Here is a 22146-nt window from a genome sequence, read left to right on the forward strand (position 1 = left end):
TTGGTCAAGAGTTTGATGTGTCAGTAGGTAGAATATAGTGTTGAGGAGACATCTCTTCATTTTAAACCATCTGTCATAAGGAGGCATCAGACTAGGAGTCAGGACACGGACGTTTAGTCACGTTAATACCAACATTTTTTTGTTTGACTTTACGTAGATCAGTTAACTTCGCTAGGCCTGTTTCTCATTTATATAATACTGGCAAATATTTTCCCTTGGTATCCATGGTAAGAATAAGGCAAAAGTATAAGATGGTTTATGAGGTACCAAAGAGTAACAGATTGATTTTCCTGTGCGCATTGTATGTTTGAAATCACCGCAGTTAGTTTCATGAAAATAATACTATTCATCTGGGTAGTCTGTTTCAATAGTCTCCATATACCTGAGACATTTATACGTGCTGATTTCCTAAGCTAGGACAACCAGTTCTGATTTATAGCATATCACATATACATTCTATTCTTCACTAAGGTTGTTTCAAAAGCCTTGGTTATTCCATTATAAAGATGAGACAACAAAGTACAAAAAAAATCCTAGTTCTATTTATTCAATAAGCATTTACTGTGTACCTTCTGGGCTTCCCTTGTGGCTTAGCTGGTAAAGAATCTGCCTGCAATGTGGGAGACCTGAGTTTGATCCCTGGGTTGGGAAGATCTCCTGCAGAAGAGAAAGGCTACCCACTCCAGTATTCTGGCCTGGAGAATTCCCTGGAATGTATAGTCCATTGCGTCCCAAAGAGTCAGACACGACTGAGCGACTTTCACTTTCCTATGTACCTTCTATGGGCCAGGGCCTGGATTGAACACTTGGCATACAAAAAATAAATGAAAAGGAGAAGAGCATCAAACAGATGTCCAACATAAAAGTTAAAATTCTATAGTAAGAATGGATCATAGAGTAAAGTAATAAAGAGTTGTGACTGGGCTGACACAACTCTGAAGGGCCACCCCCACCTCTAAGTTCCCTTGGGGTGGCTGAGGACTCCACTGAGGCTGTACCCCAGCCCATCTTCTCCTACTGCTCAATCCTGTCTCTCCCTTTCCCCACAGATTGCCAATCTCCATCTCAGAGTCTGCCTCCTAGTAAACCCAACTTGCTACAAAAGACAAGGAATTCTTACCTAATAAGAGTGAAGTATAGAGAAGTGGTAGAAACTAGGGATTTGGGGAAAGGAAAGGGATTCCTTGAGGATACAGCTCAGAGGTCACAAGGAAGTGAGAGAGCAGAAGATGAAATTGAAAGACCTCCATTGTTATTTGGAAGGTTGAGGGAAGCAATCAGAGATTTTTGAGAAATGGAGTTATAGAGCGAGTACTTTAGCATATCTACCATGTGCAGAATACACTGAAAATGAGAAAGAATAGGAGAAGGGAAACTTTGGGGGAGATTTCTACATTAATTTGTCTTCTAGAAAGGCAATGAAGATTTAAATCTATGGTACTGAAGTGGAGAAAACAAAGGGGATTCAAGACACATCTTTGAACTATGGAATTTAAGCCAAGTTTCCCTTTAATGAAAAGGATGATGAGATCTACATTACAAGTGGGTGTGATGAGCAGGAAGAGGGACACACAGGTAAATGCCCTAGTCAGGTGACTTCATTCACTTATGCTCTCATTTGTTCAAAGCTGTTAAAGCCTGAAGTCTCAGGTAGAAAAAGATGAGGAAGAATTCCCAGTGTAACCAGGACAGGGTACTAACAATATATTCCAGATTGGGGAGTAAGTTTAGAGGAAAGTGTTCTTGCTTGTTTGATGGTTTAATATTTGAGGTAGCTACTGGATTATCATAGAGAAATATGTGTCCTGAAGTTGGTTCCTCAATAAATAAACTCAGAAACAGGCCACAGCTGGAGACAGAGATTTAGAATTGAGTAGCATATGGTGGGAGCAGGAGTTCTGTATAAATGGAGAACATTTGGGGAGATAACAGTGAGGGGAGGAAGGTGGTGAAGAGAGGACATGCGGGGACATCCACCATAGGAAAAAAGAGCCCAAGAAGAAGGATGATAAGGACTGGACAGAGGTGTCTGGGGATAAATGGCACAGAACAATTTTATAGAAACTAAGGAGGGTAAAGTTTCCTAAAAGGAAGCTTTCATGCCAACTGCTGTATAGCAGTCATGTGAAACCGTGGAGGGGTCACTTGAGATCCCAAGGAGCAATGAGGACTTCCCTGAGAAATGTGGCTCAGAGGGAAAGAATCTGCCTGCAACATGGCACACCTGGCTTCAATCCCTGGGTTGGGAAGATCCCCTAGAGGAGGGCATGGCAACCCACTCCAGTATTCTTGCCTGGAGAATCCCAGGGACAGAGGAGCCTGGTGGATGACAGTACATAGGGTCACAAAGAGTCAAAAGTGACTGAAGCGACTTAATGCACATACACACAAGGGAGCAAGGATATATAGTGAAAAACCAGGACAATCTCAATGTTGAACTGGAGTAGATTGGTTGATTTAACATTGTTACACAATTATACATTGCTACAACAATAGAGACTTTAGAGAAGTATATTTGTTTTCATAGACATATAAGAATATACAGAATATATTTGCTAAGTAAAAAACAACAAAAAACCCCAGGCTGTATTCATTATGATCACAGGTATTATGGAAAGTGTATATATACACATGAGAATCTATGTGGCTAGTAAAATCTTCTGAAATCAGTGTAATAGGATTGTTGTAAGAAACCTAGAAGACGAGACTCCAAAGTAGCTCACAGTAGAAGAACAGAACTTGAAGAGGAATCAAAGTGAAGAAAGGTTCCCTTTGTTTGTGTACTTAGTTTTATGTATATACATATGTACACCCATCGCCATACATGAATGTAAATGGAATCATAACCTCAAGAGTCTAGATTTCTAAGTGATTGAATAGTTTTTTAAATAATTACCACATCTTTTATGATACTATCTCAATCACAAAGCTGGATTAATTAGGCATACAAAATCCTAGAAAGTCCTAGCTTGATTGATTTTATTCTTTTTTTTTTAGGTAGAACATAGCTTCACATTGCATTGGAATTAGCATTTTAACAGATGATTTTCAAGTCATTTTAAAGAAAAACAAAAAACCTACAGCACATAGCCAGTGCTTTTCATTCAAAGAAGGAAGTGATGAAACCACTGAAATTAGCAGTTTGGTCCACAGCCTCCAGTGCCCATCTGGACCTCCTGCAGCATTTACTGCTGTAACATGACTTATAAGCGCCTCTTTCACCCCATGAATCCTGTTTCTCAGTGAAGATGGCAACGTGACCAAGATCGAAGTTTCCAACTTCAAATGCTCTTTAAATCAAACACAATAAAGAAAGTCCAGACACCCTTTCTTTCGGTGAGAAAGAGTAACTCTCACTTCCACTCTCATCTCAATTGCGTAACTCAAGAGAGCAAGAGGCAACTTTCCTTGGACTCTTCAAATAAACTCTCTTTAGGGATCAGGCTATGCACAAGAAAATAGCTCAGCAGGAATTTAAGAGAGACAGAGAGAGAAAGTGAGAAACTAGGGATAAAAGCAGGAAAGACCCTGAGCAAAACATGACCCATACCATCATGTAACACATGCACTATTGAACGTCAGCTATTTGTATGGAATCAGGGACAGGAGTCAATTTAGAAAGTAGAGATGTGGTGGGGTCGTTTTAAGACAAAGAATACACGTGTGTTGGATGGATGGACACATGACCTAGTTTTGGATAAATGAAGCTAAGAATGGTTTACAATTTATGTGAGTCTGTTTCCAGCTAGTCTGAGAGGCAATCTGAAACTGTGTTATCAATTAGGAACCCATTGATGGATTATATACAGACTGAAAGAGCCTAAGGCTGGACATTTTACAGATGTAAATATCAGACATGTGATAGCCTAGAAAGCACATTAATTCTGCTCTGAAAAGGGGCATGAGCCAGAGAGGAGGGGAAGGGGGAGCTGTGAGGTCACCCTCCCCCATCTCCCACTCCTCTCATATTACAAATGACTGTTCAAGAATGTGGACTTTGGCTGTAGCCACTGCCCGGTGGAATGTCACAAAACTTCAAATACGAGCAAGTCCGTTCTCAAATACCTGAATACTGCCAAAAACGGCTTGTAAATCTAGCTGCATCAACTGTGCTGAGAACAACTCTTGTCAGTTAGGGTGTTATATCAATCTTTAGGACGTGATCTTGGAAACAGCCAAATTCAAGATCTGGTCTCTAACAATCTACCTCTTCCCTGAACATCCTCATTCTCCCCATCCTTCCCTTGACAAATAAAGACTGTAATAAAACAGCATTTGGTCAGGATCCCCAATCATGTGCAGCTGAGTTCTACTCTAAAACCTCTATCACAGAAGGAAATCTTAGTGTAACTAATAGGTTTTCAGTGCCTCCTCCAACCCGCTCTCCCTGTCTCCTAGCCTCACTCTCAGCTGAGGGTCTCTTGCTTCCTAATTCTCTGAGAAAACACAATCACTATTGCAGGTCATGCTCCCAAGTTCCTGACATCACATTGGTCATTATGGGCATTCCACACACTTCCTCCTTCTTCCTCCTTCCCATTAAGAATGAATGCTCTGTGCATTTCCATCTTCTACTTGGAATCCCACCATCTCTTGCCTAATCAAGGGTAAGGCTGTAGCAACTATCTCTTTTCATGTCTCTCTTTTATCTACTGAATCATTCCCTTTGGCACATGACCTTGCCATAATTTCTCTCAATTTAAAAATATCATCTATACTCCATGTGGCCCTCCAGCTTTCCATTCAGCAAACCTTTGGAGTTCATGTGCTTAGCATCTCCTGCTCCATTCTTAAGAGCCTGAGCTGATGAAGATCAACCTTTCTTTTACTCTACGATTCCAGCAAACAACCTTTGTCAAATTCACCAGTTAATTGGTGTTTATGTTGCTTAATTTCATCTTCTCAAGAGCCTTCATCTTACTAAGGGCCTATTTAGCACAGTTGACCTCTCCCCCTGTCTTGAAACACTTCTGTCCTTTGGCTTGAGGCTCTCTTGGTCCTCCTACCAGACTGATTGCTATCTTAGATTCCTTTACTGCTTCCTCTTAGAGTGAACTCTAAGTTGTAAAGTGTCCCAAGACTCAGTCTTTGGACCTCTTGTCATTATTTTTTCCCCATGGCCACTTGCTGTATGATCCTACTGAGTCTCATGATTTAAGTATTACCTATACACAATGAATTTAAGTGATAAATATCCAGTCTGGCCCATTCTCTGGACTCCAGACTTGTCTGGGTTTCCCTGATAGCTCAGTTGGTAAAGAATCTGCCTGCAATGCAAGAGACCCTGGTTCAATTCCTGGGTTGGGAAGATCCACTGGAGAAGGGATAGGCTACCCACTTCAGTATTCTTGGGCTTCCTTTGTGGCTCAGATGGTAAAGAATCTGTCTGCAGTGCAGGAGACCTGGGTTTGATTCATGGGTTGGGAAGATGCCCTGGAGAAGGGAAAGGTTACCCACTGTAGTATTCTGGCTGGAGAATTCCATGGACTGTACAGTCCATGGGGTTGCAAAGAGTCAGACACGACTGAGTGGCTTTCACTTTGGGCTTCCCTGGTGGCTCAGATGATAACAAATCTGCCTGCAATGCAGGAGAACTGGATTCGATCCCTGGGTCAGGAAGATTCCCCAGAGAAGGGAATGGCAAACACTCCAGTGTTCTTGCCTGGAAAATTCCATGGACAGAGGAGCCTGGTGGGCTACAATCCATGGTGTTGCAAAGAGTCGGACATGACTGAGTGACTTTGACTCACGATACACAATGAATCTAAGTGATAAATGTCCAGTCTGGCTCATTCTCTGGACCCCAGACTTGTATACACCACTGTCTATGAGACATTTTCCCTTGGATAACTTTTCTAAAACTGAGATGTTGACTCCTTTCCTCCCACAGAAACCTTCTCTTTCTCACCTCCCCATCAACTCTGTCATTCTTGTTGATAAAGTCAAATATCTTGGAAGTCCTTCCCAACTCTTCTCTTATTCTTAAACATTCTGTACTGGGCACAACTGGGAAAGGAAAAGAGAGCAAATACTGAATCTGGGAAATGAAAGACTCAAGTTCCAGCTCTCTGCCCTGAGCCAGCCTTGGAATCTCCCATTAGAATGTCTCTCTGCCCATTCCATGCCCTTCTCTACTCACTTCAATTATGTTTTTATGAAAAGTATTTTCACTGAATTCTCTTTCTAGTAGTAAATCCCACCTGCTCCAGAAGGTCTCCAGATTCTTCGACCAATTTTTTTTAAATGACTGAGTTCATTATATATTGGTCTAGACAAGAAGTGCCTGGCAGATTTAGGTTGCATCATTTAGCTAACAGCTATAGTTTTTTAATCCCTAAGCAACATAAAGCTTACAGTTCTTTCTTTCCAGACCTAATACATTACCTGGTTTGTGTATACAATGCCCAAAGACTAGAATTCTTCCTCTGAACCAATACTGGGTAGGGCTCTAAAAGTAAATATTCTGGGTCTCTGGCTTTTCTCTTGGCTTATACATGTTTCCTGGAGACCTGGAATCTGGGAAATACACTTCTTCATGTATAAGGATTAAATCTTTTATTTCTCCAGTGATGAGGGAAGTCTTAGGACCATTCTGAGCCTCAGAATATTCCTTGGTAAAATCCTAGGACTGAGATTGGTAGGTAATTTCTAAAGGCATTTCTAGCTTTTATTTTTTAATTAATTTATTTTTAACTGAAGGATAATTGCTTTACAATATTATGTTGGTTTCTGCCATCCATCAACATGAATCAGCCATAGGTATACATATGTCCCTCCCTCTTGAACCTCCCTCCCACCCCATCCCACTCCTCTAGGTTGTCACAAAGCCCCATTTGAGTTTCCTGAGTCATACAGCAAATTCCCACTATTTTACACATGGTGATGTATATGCTTCCATGCCACTCTCTCCATTCAGCCAAGCTCTCCTTCCCCTGCTGTTTCTACAAGTCTGTTCTCCATGTCTGGGTCTCCATTGCTGCCCTGCAAATAGGCTCATCAGCATCATCTTTCTAGACTCCACATACATGCATTACTATATGATATGTGTTTTTTCCTTTCTGATTACTTCACTCTATGTAATAGGCTCTAGGTTCATCCACCTCATTAGAACTGACTCAAATGCATTCATTTTTATGGCTGAGTAATATTCTGATGTATATGTGTACTACAGCTTCTTCATCCATTCATCTGTTGATGGACATCTAGGTTGCTTCCATGGCTTAGGTATTATAAACAGTGCCAAAATGAACATTGGGGTACATATGTCTTTTGCAATTGTGATTTCTTCAGGGTATATGCCCAGTAGTGGGATTGTTTGGTCACATGGTAATTTTTTATTCCTAGCTGTTTTTTAAAAGGTGAAGCCTTCAGGTTCTGAGGCCCATCACCCAACAGCTGTATACAAGACAGAGTGAGAAATGTAGATCGGAACTCTAGGGCAAGAAAGCAGAGACAGGGTGCCAGTTTGAAGCTATATGTAACCGTGTGCACACATGTCCTAACCCTAGTAGTAATTACTATTGCATATGACCGAGTTCTGACCAGACCAATAAGAAAGTTCAACATACAGTCAGTTGCCCATATCCACGGATGTGAAATACACAGATCTAAAATGTCAACTGTATTCTTTATACCTCACCATATATGTAAGGGACTTGTGTGTCTGCAGATTTTGGTATGAATGGGGCTCCCTGGAACCAAGTATCTGCAGATACTGAGGGATGGCTGTACAGCATCATGGCACTGTTCTGTAGTACGAAAGTAACCTCATCATTCTTCAACTGCCTCCTCAAATTAAGAATTATGAACAGGGAATACAAATGAAATTCAACACTTTCTAAATGCAGAGACAATTGGGTCTCGAAGGTAACCTTTAAATGTGAATCTGCTAACAAATGAGATAATAGATTAAGAATCTAGCAAGTCACATGGCATAGTTCACAAACACAGATGTAATACAGTGAATGCTCAATGTATGTCTGCTTTATTTTCTTCTTCCTTTCCCTCCTTCGAGGGTCAGCTTGCCAGAAAGAAATACCTAACTTTAAGAACATATTTTTTTTCTTTCAAACTAAATGTAAAGCAATACGTTTATTCAAAAATGTGGTGGAAAACAGTTCACCTTTATGAAGTCAAGAGATTACTAACCTGAATTTAAGTCTCGTCCTGGATTGAAGGCCCGGCTATTAACAGTAGTAGATAGTCGATCACAACTAATTGTTCTAGATACATTGGTATTAAAGTTCCCATCAAATCTGAAACAACAGAAGAGAATCAGCAATATTTATCTGGTCCTTATTCAATTCAGAAAACAAACAAAAGTTAATAGTTCAAATACTGTGTACAGAATAGGTCAGCTCATGAATAGTAAAATTACAATTTAAATATTTTAAAAAATCACTTCAGAGTAGTGTGGACAAACCCAACATCTGCATCTAAAGGTTTTAGAAATCAAAATAAATTCTAAGAAGATTAAAAAAAACATCCTTCAAGACAACTTTCCCTGCAGTGAATGACCAGGTACTGTTGATGAAATCATACAGAAAATAGATTTGACAAAATTTAGACCAGAATGACAAACATTCAGACTTAAGCTCTGGTGTGACATGTGAAAAAATTCTTTAAATTATTCTGTCTGAAAACCAATGACCAAGCATAAAAACAGACAGTAGTGAAGGAGAAGGAATGGCTGTGGAGTAGGAAAGATCTAGATTTGAATCCTTGCTCTGTCACCATTACATGTGTGAACTTGCATAAACTGTACAATCTGTCTGAGCCCCAGGTTTCTTATCTAAAAAAAAAAAAAAGAAAAGAAAAAACATTTTCCAAAGCTGTGAGAAGGCTGTAAACAACGTACCACAGTTCCTCTCATGATAAATGATACACAGCTTGTACGTTTCAGGCTGTAATATAGATGAGGCCAAGGTCTTTCCTGATTTCTAATGGGCGTGCAAGGCTGAACCTAGAGTTAGAACAGTGCTAAGTCTCTGGCTAGTAGCTGATCAATAAACACAAATATAATTATGACTCATTTCCCAGGGCAAACAATCTACAAGAAAATAATAAGAAAATCTACTGACTCATATAGTCACTAAGACTATTTTCCAGTGAATTTTATCCAGAAGTAATAAATCCAAGTAATTTTAACTTACAGGTAAATTAAAGAGATTTAGCTTTGTTCTAACTCTAGGTTCAGCCTTGCACTCCCATTAGAAATCAGGAAAGACCTTGGATTTATTACTTGGATTAAAATTAAATCCAATAATACAGTAATTTTCTCTTTTTCTCCAAAAGAGAAAACTCTAGAACTTCTAAATAAGCTATTTTGGATTTCAGATACTGAGATGATTCATGAAGGTTCTAAGAGTTACCTGTAAATAAACTCAATCTGAAATTAGGTCTTTAAAAACTAGTGTTAAATGTGTATCTCTGATTATAAATATCATTAATGAAATTTCATTAACACGGGTAGAGAAGCTCTTACAACGCTGAAGAAACACTCCTAAAAATCAAGATCCACTTTATCATTCACGTGAATGTTGATTTTATGGATCTTTTTTATAAGAACTATTAAACTGAACTGGCTGTATAAGCAATGGGGCTGGGTTTTCAAAGGGTATGCTGGGTTCCAAAGCAGTTTTGTTTCGATACCTATCATCCCCAAAGAGGAGACCTTTTAAGAGATCTTAAGAGACTCTTCAGTCCAGTCTCTCATCCAGTATAGAATTATATCAACACTGTCAACTGTGCCTCCAAGGACGCAGTTGCTTTACAAGTGTGGTCACTCTTCCTTGGACCTGCTCCAGTTTGTCTAGACGAGAAGATTGCTGCCTCAAAAGCCACAGATGGAGAGAAAAGAAGAGATTAATACACCAGCAGCTGCCAGAGTGTATGCTGGCAAAGCAACATAGTCTCACTGTCCTCTCTTGTTTTAGTATTTAACATCTGTGAAGCAAGAGTAGCGTTAGACAAGGAACTCACTTGCTCTCATGCACTAGATGGTCATATTAAATCTATTCCCTCACATACTTTTTAAATTAAAGACAGGTAATATTTAGGCTTTGTGGCCTACAAGGTCTCTGTCACAATGACCAACTTCTGCCATTGTAGTGTGAACGCAGCCAAAGATAATTTTTAGAGGAATAAATATGGCTGTATTCCAGGAAAACTCAATTTTCAAAAATAGGTGGTGTACCACACTTGTTTCACCATCTCTGATCTAGACTGGGGCAGTCCTACAGAATTTTCTGAGATGATGAAAATGTGTCATTTTTGCACTATTCAATATGGTAGCCACACGTGAATACTGAGCACTTGAAATGTGGCTACCGTAACTGAGAAACTAAATTTTCAATTTTGCTTAACCTTAATTTAAATGTAAACAGTCACCAAATAGTGGCTACCATGTTGGACAATGCAAGTGTAGAAGGTTCTCCTGATTGTCTAATCATTCTTCAAGTCTTTATTCACTTATCACTTCCCCTGAAAAACTGGATTGTGAATGCTTTCCTAGTCTATGTCAAGTGTTTCCATCTTCTCTCAGGGCAAGTGCATAATTTTAAATTTATGGATCCATTTGTATATGTCTTTTTAATTGGACAATACTTGTAAATGTTTTTAATGGGTGGCTTTTTATGGTTCAGGCCATATGAACAGACAAAAGCCCCTTGAGAGCAGATCACATGTTTGTCGGTTTTATTCACCACCATGTGTGTATACATATATGTATACGTGTGTGTGTGTGTGTGTGTGTGTGTGTGTGTATAAAACACTAAGCATTGTTCTTGTCAAAAGCAAGCACTCATATTAACTGATCATCTATGAACATTCCTCATATGTGCTTAGTCCTATTTTGGATTCTTACAGAAGGCTCCAGAGGTTTAACAACTGAGGACCATCCCTCAGATAAATGGTTCCTAATTATCTAAAGTCTAAGCCCCATCAGAATCACCTGGCAACATGTTGGAATGCAGATTCCTGGGCTCTACCCTGGAAGATTCAGATTTAGTGAGTCTAGGGTAAAGTCCTCCCTGAAATCTGACTTTGACAGCCTCCTGAGGGGTAAGAAGCCCTCCAATCCTATCATGTAGATTCCTTTAGAAATAAGGCAGTACAAAGGATTTCCAGGAACTTCTCCCTATGTCTCAAAGAGACCAAGGACAGAGGACCTTTCAGTTTGAAGACAGCAGAGGAATTCTTGGGTATGCCTAAAACTCATAACTGGACTGTGCTATACTAATTACAAACCTTTTTCACACCTACCTATCTCCCAGTTGAGGAAAGTGACACCAAGGAACACATTGCAAATCAGGGACCTAAAAAAGACTTGACTAGATCATCACTACCTCCCTGTCCAAGGATGAGGCACATGTATTGTTTTATTTAAGTGACACGTAAAGAACTTGTTAAAGGGGATGGGCAACTCAAGAGAGCTACTGACAACTTCTCCCAGAAGTGTAAGCCTGAAGAGAACCCTCTTTCCCTGGATGGAGTCTCTATGGCCAGGACCTGTGCCATCAGCCTCAACTCTGGGGAGGGTTAAAATCCAGTGCAGCACACATACAGATTTCTGTGACCACTGTGAAATGATAGTTCACTCCTGAACCAGGGAGACTAGGGAACTATTTTTATGGGCTGTTTTCCTTTCTGTACTGAAAAGATCATCTCTAAGAGCATGAAAGAAAACATTTTGATAACAATAAAACTGCAAGTGACACATTAACGGGAGTAGGTGCTCAGTAAACATTTGTCAGTCAAAAAAAGGTTTCACAATATAGTGCTTGTCATCAATAGCCTGCCCAACCTTCTTTCCCCACTGTGTCCCAACCTATAGTTCTACTCAGATCATAGTTCTAATCAATACATGTTTTTCTGTTGGGTCTCAACTGTGATGCTTTTCATTGTTCATAGTGCCCATTCTACAAAACCAGTTTTCTGATTTTCCTTTTCTGATTTTCCTCCCAGGAAGTCTTCTTGTCAGCCCCAGTCTATGAGGAGCCTTTTCTCCTCTAAACTGACTAGTGCCATCCTGCCTCTTGTGTCCATTTTCCATAATTTTTAAATATTGTTTTATAAACAAGCTTAGCATAATGTCAATAGAGCTGATGTCTGATAGATAGGCTGGTTGGTTTTAGATTCTACTTATATCAAGAAAATACTTATCAATAAAAATTCTAACATAAGGTTTATTATAAACAATGAGCAAATTATCTTACTTATTTTGCCTTCTCCACACACTAAATAAAAGTATAGTAAGAAAAACTGCCAAGATATTTTGTTATGGAAGCCTTATTGTCTAAATTCTACCACCCAGCCCTCGAATGCCCAATTCTCTCTATAACCTGTCGCATATCTGGGAAGTCTTAGTTCTGCCAATGGGATTGTGGGTTATTGAGGATTTACAGTTCTCTCTCAGGTCCAGTACATTGCTGGGAATGTATAGTTCTCTGTAAGTATTCTTACTGGTAGCTGACTGCTGTGGAAGGACAAAAAGCTAAGTTACTGAAAAGCTCTGCCTATTTCATTCAGTCATATTCAGAGAACATCTGTGATGCAAAAGGAACTGCCACCTGGCAAAAGCATGCTGCGGTCATGTTCAGGAGCATGCCCTCAGATGTACACAGACCTGAACTGGAGTTTGGGTTTAAAATGCGTATTGCTCTCTAACTCTTGCATAGAACTTACATGTTTGCAGCCTACATTTTTCTCATCTATAAGATGGTGATAAAAATTGTATCTATTTTGTAACCGGAAAATAGCTCTGAAGAGCCTTGTACATAGTAAACATTTAATAAATAATAACAATGAATATTAGGTGTATTAGTAATGGTAACAGTTAACAGCTCCCGTGTTACATTGTATCGAGAATATTCCAAGTGTTTTACACAGATTAACTCATCTAATCATTACAAACCTGAGAAAAATACTATTATTATTTCATTTAAAGACCAAGAAACTGAGGCACAGAAATGTTAATTAAGAAGTCCAAGCTTCACAAGATCCTGGGAAGTAACAGGATCAAGATATGAACATATATTCAAGCTCTCCTTTTAAAAGGAGAGCTTTTAAACATATATTAAAACATATATTAAAAGCTCTCCTTTTAATGAATACATTACACTGTATCTCAATAAAATCAATAAATTGTCATTAGCATTGTCTAAAACAGCTGAAGTACAATTCAATTCTTTCAAAGAAAAGGATTACTCTAAAGGCTTGTGGGGCTTAGGGGAAATCTTTGCTTTTTACTTAATAGGAAATGACAGTTGCTAAGCATAAGGCTCACAATGGATAGCTGCAGAGAAAGAACTCTATGGACAAAGATGAGGAAGATGGAGAAGATATAATATTAAAGACAGCTATTCTCTATCAATTATAGATAACACCGATTTTTAAAATGTTCACCACTGGCATAACTTTGGAATGTTCCACTTTGGGGTTACTTTTTATTACCGCACTCCAGAAAAGCCTCAAGGTCCCTTTCCATTCAAATCTGAATTTGAAAGGTTTCTGAAATCTGAGAGGTTTCAGGGCAGCAGAGGTGGCTATAAGTTCCAGATGGACAGAAGAGTCAGCATGTCCACTCTCCACATAGAGAAGAGACACAGCTCATAGCAATTTCTCTCCTTTTCCTGGTGTTAACATTCTCCTCTGGGAGAAAGAACCAGGCATTCTGGTCATCTGATGACTTAAACAAATGGCTTATGTACACCAAAGATAAGATAAAAATAGGAGACCAAAAGGAGGAAATTTCACCAAATTCTGAAAATTTTCCATGGGACAGTGAGTTTCAGGTGGGTGCTAAATAACATTATAGACAATGGCCACAAATGTGAGCAACGCATAAAACCATGAAACAGGGCTCAGAGAAGCCCCAGCTGGTAACGTGTAAACACACAGCCTTCCAGAGATCAAACCTGATCCCAAAACCATGTCAAATACCTGAAGACATTCTTTTTCTGAAGAAATCCACCCTGCTGTTTGAGAATTAAATAACCATTTTGCAGGAGAACCTCAGCCAGAGGGCAATATGACCTCTCCTCTAGTTAGCTCACAGACCTAAGTTTACTAGGAAAGGATGAAACAAAATTCAGTTCTTGCTCCCTGGGTAATCCACACATAGTGAAGACTAGCGGTTTTAAATTAATTTATTTCTATCAACTGCCAACATTCTGATACTTAAAGGATTCAAGGACAAGACAATCACTCTCCCTTCTCCTGCATGTTCCATGGAATCGTCTAAGTGGCAATGGTTGTACAACCTCTCAATTTTCTTGAGTCTCCTCACATGTGAGGAGCATCCACTCCCCAACTGAATTAACATGAAACACACAGAAACAAACCTCACCCTGTTTCTATGGTTGCTGACATTGCTGATGTGCAGGCAGGGATGGGAGCAGGTGTCAACAGGGGGCTTGGAGATACAGGAGCATGGTGTGTTCCAAGCTGGTGAGTCAGTCGGAAGAAGTAATTTCACGAGCAAAACACCTGTGATTATCTCTCCCCTTCTACTCAGCCACACACGCTAATGCTAGCTTCTCTTTTGAACTCCAAATACCCATAGCTTCTTATGGAAAACTCTGAACAAACTTTTTGGTCAACCCAGTAAAACTTGCTTAGTGCCATCCCAGTTACCTGAGTTATCTCCAGGCCTCAGTGGAACTGCTGCCTTGCCTAAAACGAGAGTACATTTAATGCACATGTGCCTTTTAGAAAAAATGATTTCTAAGAAGAAATGTACTATTTACCCTGATTGGGAGACTGTGAAAAATGCAAAGTTCATGCTTCTAAACCATTATAAAAACATGTCAGTTCTCTTAAGGGTTACCTAAAAGATTTTTCATTGAGAAATACATAAGCTGCCAGTCAGCTTTTATAAGGTCAAGAACTGATAAAATTATAGATTTTCATATAAAATAAACAGGCAACTTATCTTTGCATATGGCCTTTAAAAAAGTCATAACAATAAGAGAATAATCCTATATAAATCTCCTCTAGACTTTCTCTCTAAAAAGGGGAGATATTGGATTATGACTGCTTTCTGTATTTATTTTCATAAGATAAAACTAGGGCCTTAAATTTAGTTTCAAGAGAAATAACTCCATCTTTCCTACCCCCTCAAGTTAAAAAAGAAAAAACTTCCTTCTGGATTTACTTTCATGAACAACTGATCGAAACTGCATCCCGAGGGAGAAAACAGAACTGTGACTCCCACTTTGATCTCTTCCCCATGGAGAAATTCACTCCCTGCCTGGCTTGCAAGATGTTCATTTGATTGACGTTTGCTCTGATGTGCAAACTGCTTTGAACTTCAGACATTTAATTCCCATCAGGCTGCAGTCATTTTTATTCTCCTTCAACAGGATTTACAAGCAGGAGATCAGCAAATGTAGAAGATAAAATAAATTTGCAGAAGCTTTGAATCTTACATCAAAACAGTGTTCAAGTGAGTTCCAATTGGATTTCATTCAGCCTCGGTTCACAGTGTAAATCAACTTTTCAGTGGAGTCCCAGTTTAGAAAGGAAAAGACACAAAAGGGAGAGAGACATACACCAGTCGGGGTTTACTTCCGGAATCTCTTTCTTGGTCTTTGTTTAAATTTCCTATGGAAGGTGATTTGCCAGGCAAATCACTTAAAACCCTGGGTTTTCCTCAACATTTCCAGGCAAAGTCTGACCAATTTATCATGTAGCACAGAAAAACCACACCCACAGTGTACGTTCCAAGGGTGCTGCTGAAATGTGGTATTGTTCACGGGCACGTTTTAAAGGTAATAATTTAAAAAGCAAATCCCTGTGGATATCTCAGAAGAGCAAGGCTTATGCTGATAGTTGAGTCCATAAATAAAGCCAATATGCTGACAGCTAATGGGGTAGGGAATTTTTTTTTACTTGTTTCCTTGTTTTTAATCACTGCTAGAGACAGGCACGAGGGTGTTTCTTTTTTGTAAAAGACCACCACAGTTACACACCATTTCTTGAGGAAGCAAAATCTGGTATGGGCTCAGAAGCTGGTGTGGAACAAATGCGCTGAGGCTTGTGATGGATCTCCCAGTCTACGGCAGACCCTTGCTGCTTGGTGTCACCAGATTACCAAGTTCCATTTTAAGAGCAGCGCACATTTTTGTGGGGGGAGGCGGGGCGGGGCAGGGGGAAAGAAAAGACGGCAAAACCCAGCAGCTACAGGAGACTTTGAAAGGAGGTCCAGTGGTTAAGAGGTTTCCCTGGGCTCAGTCGGTAAAGAATCCACCTGCAATGCGGGGGACCCAGGTTCTATCCCTGGGTTGGGAAGATCCTCTAAAGGAGGACATGGCAACCCACCCCAGTATTCTTGCCCAAAGAATCCCCATTGTCAGAGGAGCCTGGTGGGCTATAGTCTATGGAGTTGCAAAGAGCTGGACATTACTGAGGGACTAAGCACATCAGTGGTTAAGACTTCACCTTTCAATACGGGAGGGTGCAGGTTTGATACCTGGTTTGAGGAGCTACGATCCCACGTGCCTCGTGGCCAAAAAATCAAAACATAAAACAGAAACAGGACTGTTACAAATTCAATAAGGACTTTAAAAAATGGTTCCCATAAAAAAAAAAATCTCAAAAAAGGAGGTCTGGACATAAAAAACATCCGAGCAACAGCCCAACAGTGCCTGGTTTACTCAGATATGACAGGGAGACATTTCATTTCACCTCCATTCAACCAGGTTCCCACTCATTCTTTCTGGGAAGTGTCTGCTCTCCAAATATTTGAGCAACACCAGTTGAAAAGAATTAAACAAGAACCCCCTTATCTTCCACTTAACCACCCATGAGAATAAAGTTAAACAAAGAAAGAGCTAAGATAAAAATCAAACATCTGCCCTGGCAAATATTTAAACTCTGTTTGAATGGTGGAGGAAGGGGTAAGAGTGGGGTCACTTCAAAAAGGAACTATCACATTTATAAAGTAAATGATACTCAACTCCCCCCAATGGAGTTTACTTATTCAAACACCTAAATTAATGGGCAAACTGAAAAGCTGTCAAATAATGTGTAATCATGTTCCGAGAAATGGTTTTTCCTTCCATCTCTGCAGAGATTGAAGAGATAAGTCACATTCTTTCTGTTCTTATCAGTAATAAGGATTAAATCTTCAGGGTTCAGCAACCCAGACAGAGTGGAAACAAGGCTGGTTTCGAATGCCCTTGGAAGGTAAGGCTTAGAGCAATCAAGCATCTCTCTCTGTGTGAGGATCTAAGTATCATACAAACCAGTCACATTTCTCTTTCACCATTCCACACCCCTGCCTCCCCACAGCAGATCACTGGCAGAAAGCCCTGCTGTGATCTGTGTTTTGCTTCTAGAATTCCATTTAAACTGCTTTCTCACACAAGCTTGGAAAATGGCAAAGGTGACACCTAGGGGAACTGGAAGTGGATCCACAACCACGTTAAACATTTATCCTTTAACCTTCTTGTTACCAGGTTTGGGCAGGAATGCACGAAGAAGAAAGAAAGAAAGGTATCTGGAAAATAAAAGAGAAAACAGACAGCTGGGCAGAGGAATCCACAGGCTCCCTTTGTGCCATTCCGTAGCCCCCGTCCACCCTACCACTTGACCTCTAACGAGGGCTTCGCACATGTTACAGTTGTTTATATACTTTCTCCATTGTATAGAGAGAGATCCTTTCCCATGTTTATCCCTAGAACCTAGCCCAGAGTTTGCCTGTGAAGAGTACAACTGTAGTAAATGCTGAATGACAAAATGCAGAAAACGGAAGAGGCTGAAACTTGCCAGGACTAGAGTCAAGAGCTTGTAAATGCGTATGTTTTCTTCCCACACTTGCACTGGGTACTTAGTAAATAGCAGACAACTGTGAGTGGTATGACACAGACATCAAAGAGAAGCACTAAGAACTTCAGTTAGCAGATGACTGTGGAGATGAACTGGTTCAAATCTGTCAGGCACGTTCATGTTGGAGGAAGACAAGGCTTCTCCAGATCTCTGTTCTGCAGAAGGAACATGAAACATAAGATGTGAAATACTTATGGCTCATGTGTCCTCAAAAGGCATTACTGACTCAGTATTCAAAAGCTAATAAAGCTGTGAGTTGGAAGACAGCTGGGTCCACATCATACCAGACCAGTCGAGTCTCCAAGAAAGATTATGGCACAGTGATTTTTAAATCTTGACCTTCTCTGATACATTTTGGTATTTTTGCACAACAAAAACAGATGAAGACTTCAAGGGAATGCCTCTGTGATAACAGGGTATAGTTCTTAGAGCTGGGCAAAATGTACCAGGCAGTTTCGTTTAGAAATCAGACAGACAGGCAGACAGACAGATAAATGGAAAGAAAGGAGAAGAATTTCAAGACCAACTCTCCCTAAAATCCATAAAAGGCCACTGATGAAAATCAGTATTCTAAGCAGTGTGGCAGGTCTCCTGTCCTTCCTCCAGTGAAGGTTACATAAGGAAAATTCAGAAAGCAGGACTGTCACACTCAAATACAGGCGTTTTCTGCTATGAGTGTGCTCATCAATAGTCCTAAAGATACAGATGTGTATCTACATACACATAAGGAAATAACACAAACTCCTGCAGCAACATAGTTTTAAAACAGAAATACAATTGGAATTTGCTATATCAAGGAACTCAAACAGAGGCTCTGTAATAACCTAAAGTGTGGGGTATGGAGGGAGATGGGAGGGAACATATGTATACCTGTGGCTGATTCCTGTTGATATTTGCAAGAAAACAACAAAATTCTGTAAAGCAACTATCTTGCAATTAAAAAAATAGAGAAAAAAAGACTGAGAAATATACTAAACAGAGTGTGGAAGCTTCACATTCAGCCAATTTAGAAACTTCAGAGGGTCATACAATAGCCTCAAATGAAACTCTAAGAAGGAATACATAGTTCGGCATTTCAGTTGGCAGATAAGCCATTTCAATTTTACTACTGGTCAAAATAGTTTACCATTAAAACAAAAAATGGTTTGGAATCAGGAAACCTAGGTTCTACACCCAGCTGCCCTGAGTCTTGACACGACCTCTCTGAGCCTTCATTCTCATGTGCAAAATGGAGGAGGAGGGGCATTGTACCCCACCAGGCTGTCCTGAAGATCATAGGAAGAATGTAATTTAAGTAAAATAATGTTTACAGAAGAAAGTATTTCACTGAAGTTTAAACATATGTAACTCTTTTACATAAGTTAAATATTGTAACTGAATCAACCTTCTGAAATGTAACGCGTTCTGCAAAATCCTTGTTGAATTTTTAACTAGACTCAAGTCCTTCTGGTAACAATATCCATACAGGCTGTATCTGCAACATTTTACCAGCCTGCAGGTAATAATGATTTTTAAGTGGACTGGAGATGAAAATGTGAGATAAGACAGGGAGAACACTTGAAAGACAGATTCGTCATTCAGTACTTTGAGGGCAAAAATACAAATACACCTTCCTGGGAAAAGAACAGAACCTTTGATAAAATTCAACTTGTGTCAAGAACCATGCTTGTCACCTTATTGGACGTTGTGTTACCCAAAGAATAAAAGAACAAAACCATTACAGCAAGAGCTCCTGGCTAACTCACAGTGCTGTGAATAGTAATAATAAAAAATAAGATGTACATAGACATTTTTTATTATTCTTTCATGTGAAACACCTTAAAATATGGCTGGAAAAAAATAGGATTTGCCCACACATGGGTCAGCTGTTATGCCTAGAAACATTAAATCCAACTGTGCATCAGCACATTAAAACTATACATTTGCAATTGGTCCTCTCTTCTGAAATGTCATGCATATAACATACTTGTGGGGGTGAAAATATCTGTGGGATGAAAACGGAGTGATGCTACAGGCTACATTCAACTTCTTGCCAAATCTCTCCCAAGGATGATCCACGTGTGACTTTTAAAATCAGCATGTTCATACTAAATAAATCTTTAAATAAATCTTCCTTCTAAATACCTTCTGCTCTTATTTTCATTTGTTAGTTAACAGATTCTTCCCCTCTGAGATGTTCAATTTAAAATTTAGAATAATCTTTAAAAGTCTTCCTTCCAACCCAAATCTCCAATAAAATCTAGTGGCTAAGTCATGTCCAACCCTTCTGCGACCCATGGACTGTAGCCTACCAGGCTCCTCTTCCATGGAATTTTCCAGGTAAGAATACTGGAATGGGTTGCTATTCCTTTCTTCAGGGGATCTTCCTGATCCAGGGATAGAACCTGTGTCTCCTGCATTGGGAGGAGAATTCTTTACTTACCACCAGGGAAGCCCCTGTACTTCCTGTCTACAGGAAATATTCTATATAATGCACCACCACCCAGGACATCTTTTATTTTCCTACAATCTTTCCTCCAGGAATTACCACTTTTCTCCTAGATTATTGGAATGGCCCAACATGACAAGCAACTAGTCTCTTCACCAAAATTTCTTTGGAAGGAATGATGCTAAAGCTGAAACTCCAGTACTTTGGCCACCTCATGTGAAGAGTTGACTCATTGGAAAAGACTCTGATGCTGGGAGGCATCGGGGGCAGGAGGAGAAGGGGATGACAGAGGATGAGATGGCTGGATGGCATCACTGACTCAATGGACGTGAGTCTGAGTGAGCTCCGGGAGTTGGTGATAGACAAGGAGGCCTGGCGTGCTGCGATTCATGGGGTCGCAAAGAGTTGGACACGACTGAGCGACTGAACTGAACTGACAATGATTTAATCTGCCCAAATCTCAGACCTGATCACAGCCTTTCTTTGCTTTGAACCTGTTTACAGATGTAAATCTGTCCAGTAGATCAAAGATTCTGAGCTCACCACATACATACATCCCTTCTTGGCTGTTTCAGCAGTATCCCCCATCTCAAGTTATTCAATGCTTTATGAAGCTTTGCTGTTTTCTGATCTCAAGCATCCTCCTTCTAGATCTGTCTGCAGGAATTCCACGCTTGAAGACCTCAACTACCACTCTTCAAGCAAACTACAGAGCCCTCTATTCATAATCACTCTTTCTTCAAAAGAGTCTTTGGGTTTTCCATGACAATTGACACAGCCTACTGAGTTTACTCTGCATCCTCTAAGCTCCTAAGGTACAAACTGTTTTATTCATCTTTACCTAGTGGTGAAGGCAATGTCTGGCACCTTAACTGCTTTGAACATGACACAGACAAGTTGAGTTAAAAGTGATATATACACAGATATTTGAAAATTTTGTGTGCTTAAACTCACTCCGCATGCAATCATCAGTATTGTTATAATAATTATTCATGTCTATTATTATTATTATCATTATCAGTTCAGTTAACTAATCACTGATATAACTAAGTCAACAGCAACTTAAGTTTCCCATCAGAGCTTAGCACAATGGAATAATCCTCAGGTGAAATTGATGACTACCATGAACGGGCATAAAAGTACTTGAAATTCTGCCTAAAGTATCTCAGTAATTCTGACATCATCATCACTACCTATACTCAAACTAAGACCACCTCAGGTTTCGTACCACACATGAACTCTCTCCACAATTATATATTGAGGACCTGTTCAAGCAAGGTACTGAGCAAAAAGTTGACAGAAAAAAGATAAAGGGCACACAGAATAGAAATATGACTTAGAACCTGGTATCAGCCCCTTTCACCATTACCCAGAATCAATCTTCAGTTCAGTTCAGTTCAGTTCAGTCGCTCAGTCGTGTCCGACTCCTGGCGACCCCATGAATCGCAGCACGCCAGGCCTCCCTGTCCATCACCAACTCCTGGAGCTCACTCAGACTCACATCCATCGAGTTAGTGATGCCATCCAGCCATCTCATCCTCTGTCGTCCCCTTCTCCTCCTGCCCCCAAAACCCTCCAGCATCAGAGTCTTTTCCAATGAGTCAACTCTTCACATGAGGTGACCAAAGTACTGGAGTTTCAGCTTTAGCATCAGTCCTTCCAAAGAAATCCCAGGGCTGATCTCCTTCAGAATGGACTGGTTGGATCTCCTTGCAGTCCAAGGGACTCTCAAGAGTCTTCTCCAACACCACAGTTCAAAAGCATCAATTCTTCGGCGCTCAGCTTTCTTCTTCATAGTCCAACTCTCACATCCATACGTGACCACTGGAAAAACCAAAGCCTTGACTAGACGGACCTTTGTTGGAAAAGTAATGTCTCTGCTTTTGAAT

General features: G+C 40.0%; 1 protein-coding gene across 1 annotated transcript in view; it reads right to left on the reverse strand.

The window, feature by feature from the left end:
- Positions 1 to 22146, reverse strand: part of CACHD1 (cache domain containing 1) — a 236150-nt gene that overhangs the window by 71042 nt on the left and 142962 nt on the right. Inside the window, exon 5 of the mRNA XM_010840232.1 lies at positions 8149 to 8255. Coding sequence (XP_010838534.1) covers positions 8149 to 8255 — 107 coding nt within the window. The remainder of the gene's footprint in view (positions 1 to 8148; positions 8256 to 22146) is intronic.

The sequence above is a fragment of the Bison bison genome, unplaced genomic scaffold, assembly GCF_000754665.1.
Source record: "Bison bison bison isolate TAMUID 2011002044 unplaced genomic scaffold, Bison_UMD1.0 scf7180017846569, whole genome shotgun sequence".
NCBI classification, from domain to species: domain Eukaryota; kingdom Metazoa; phylum Chordata; class Mammalia; order Artiodactyla; family Bovidae; genus Bison; species Bison bison.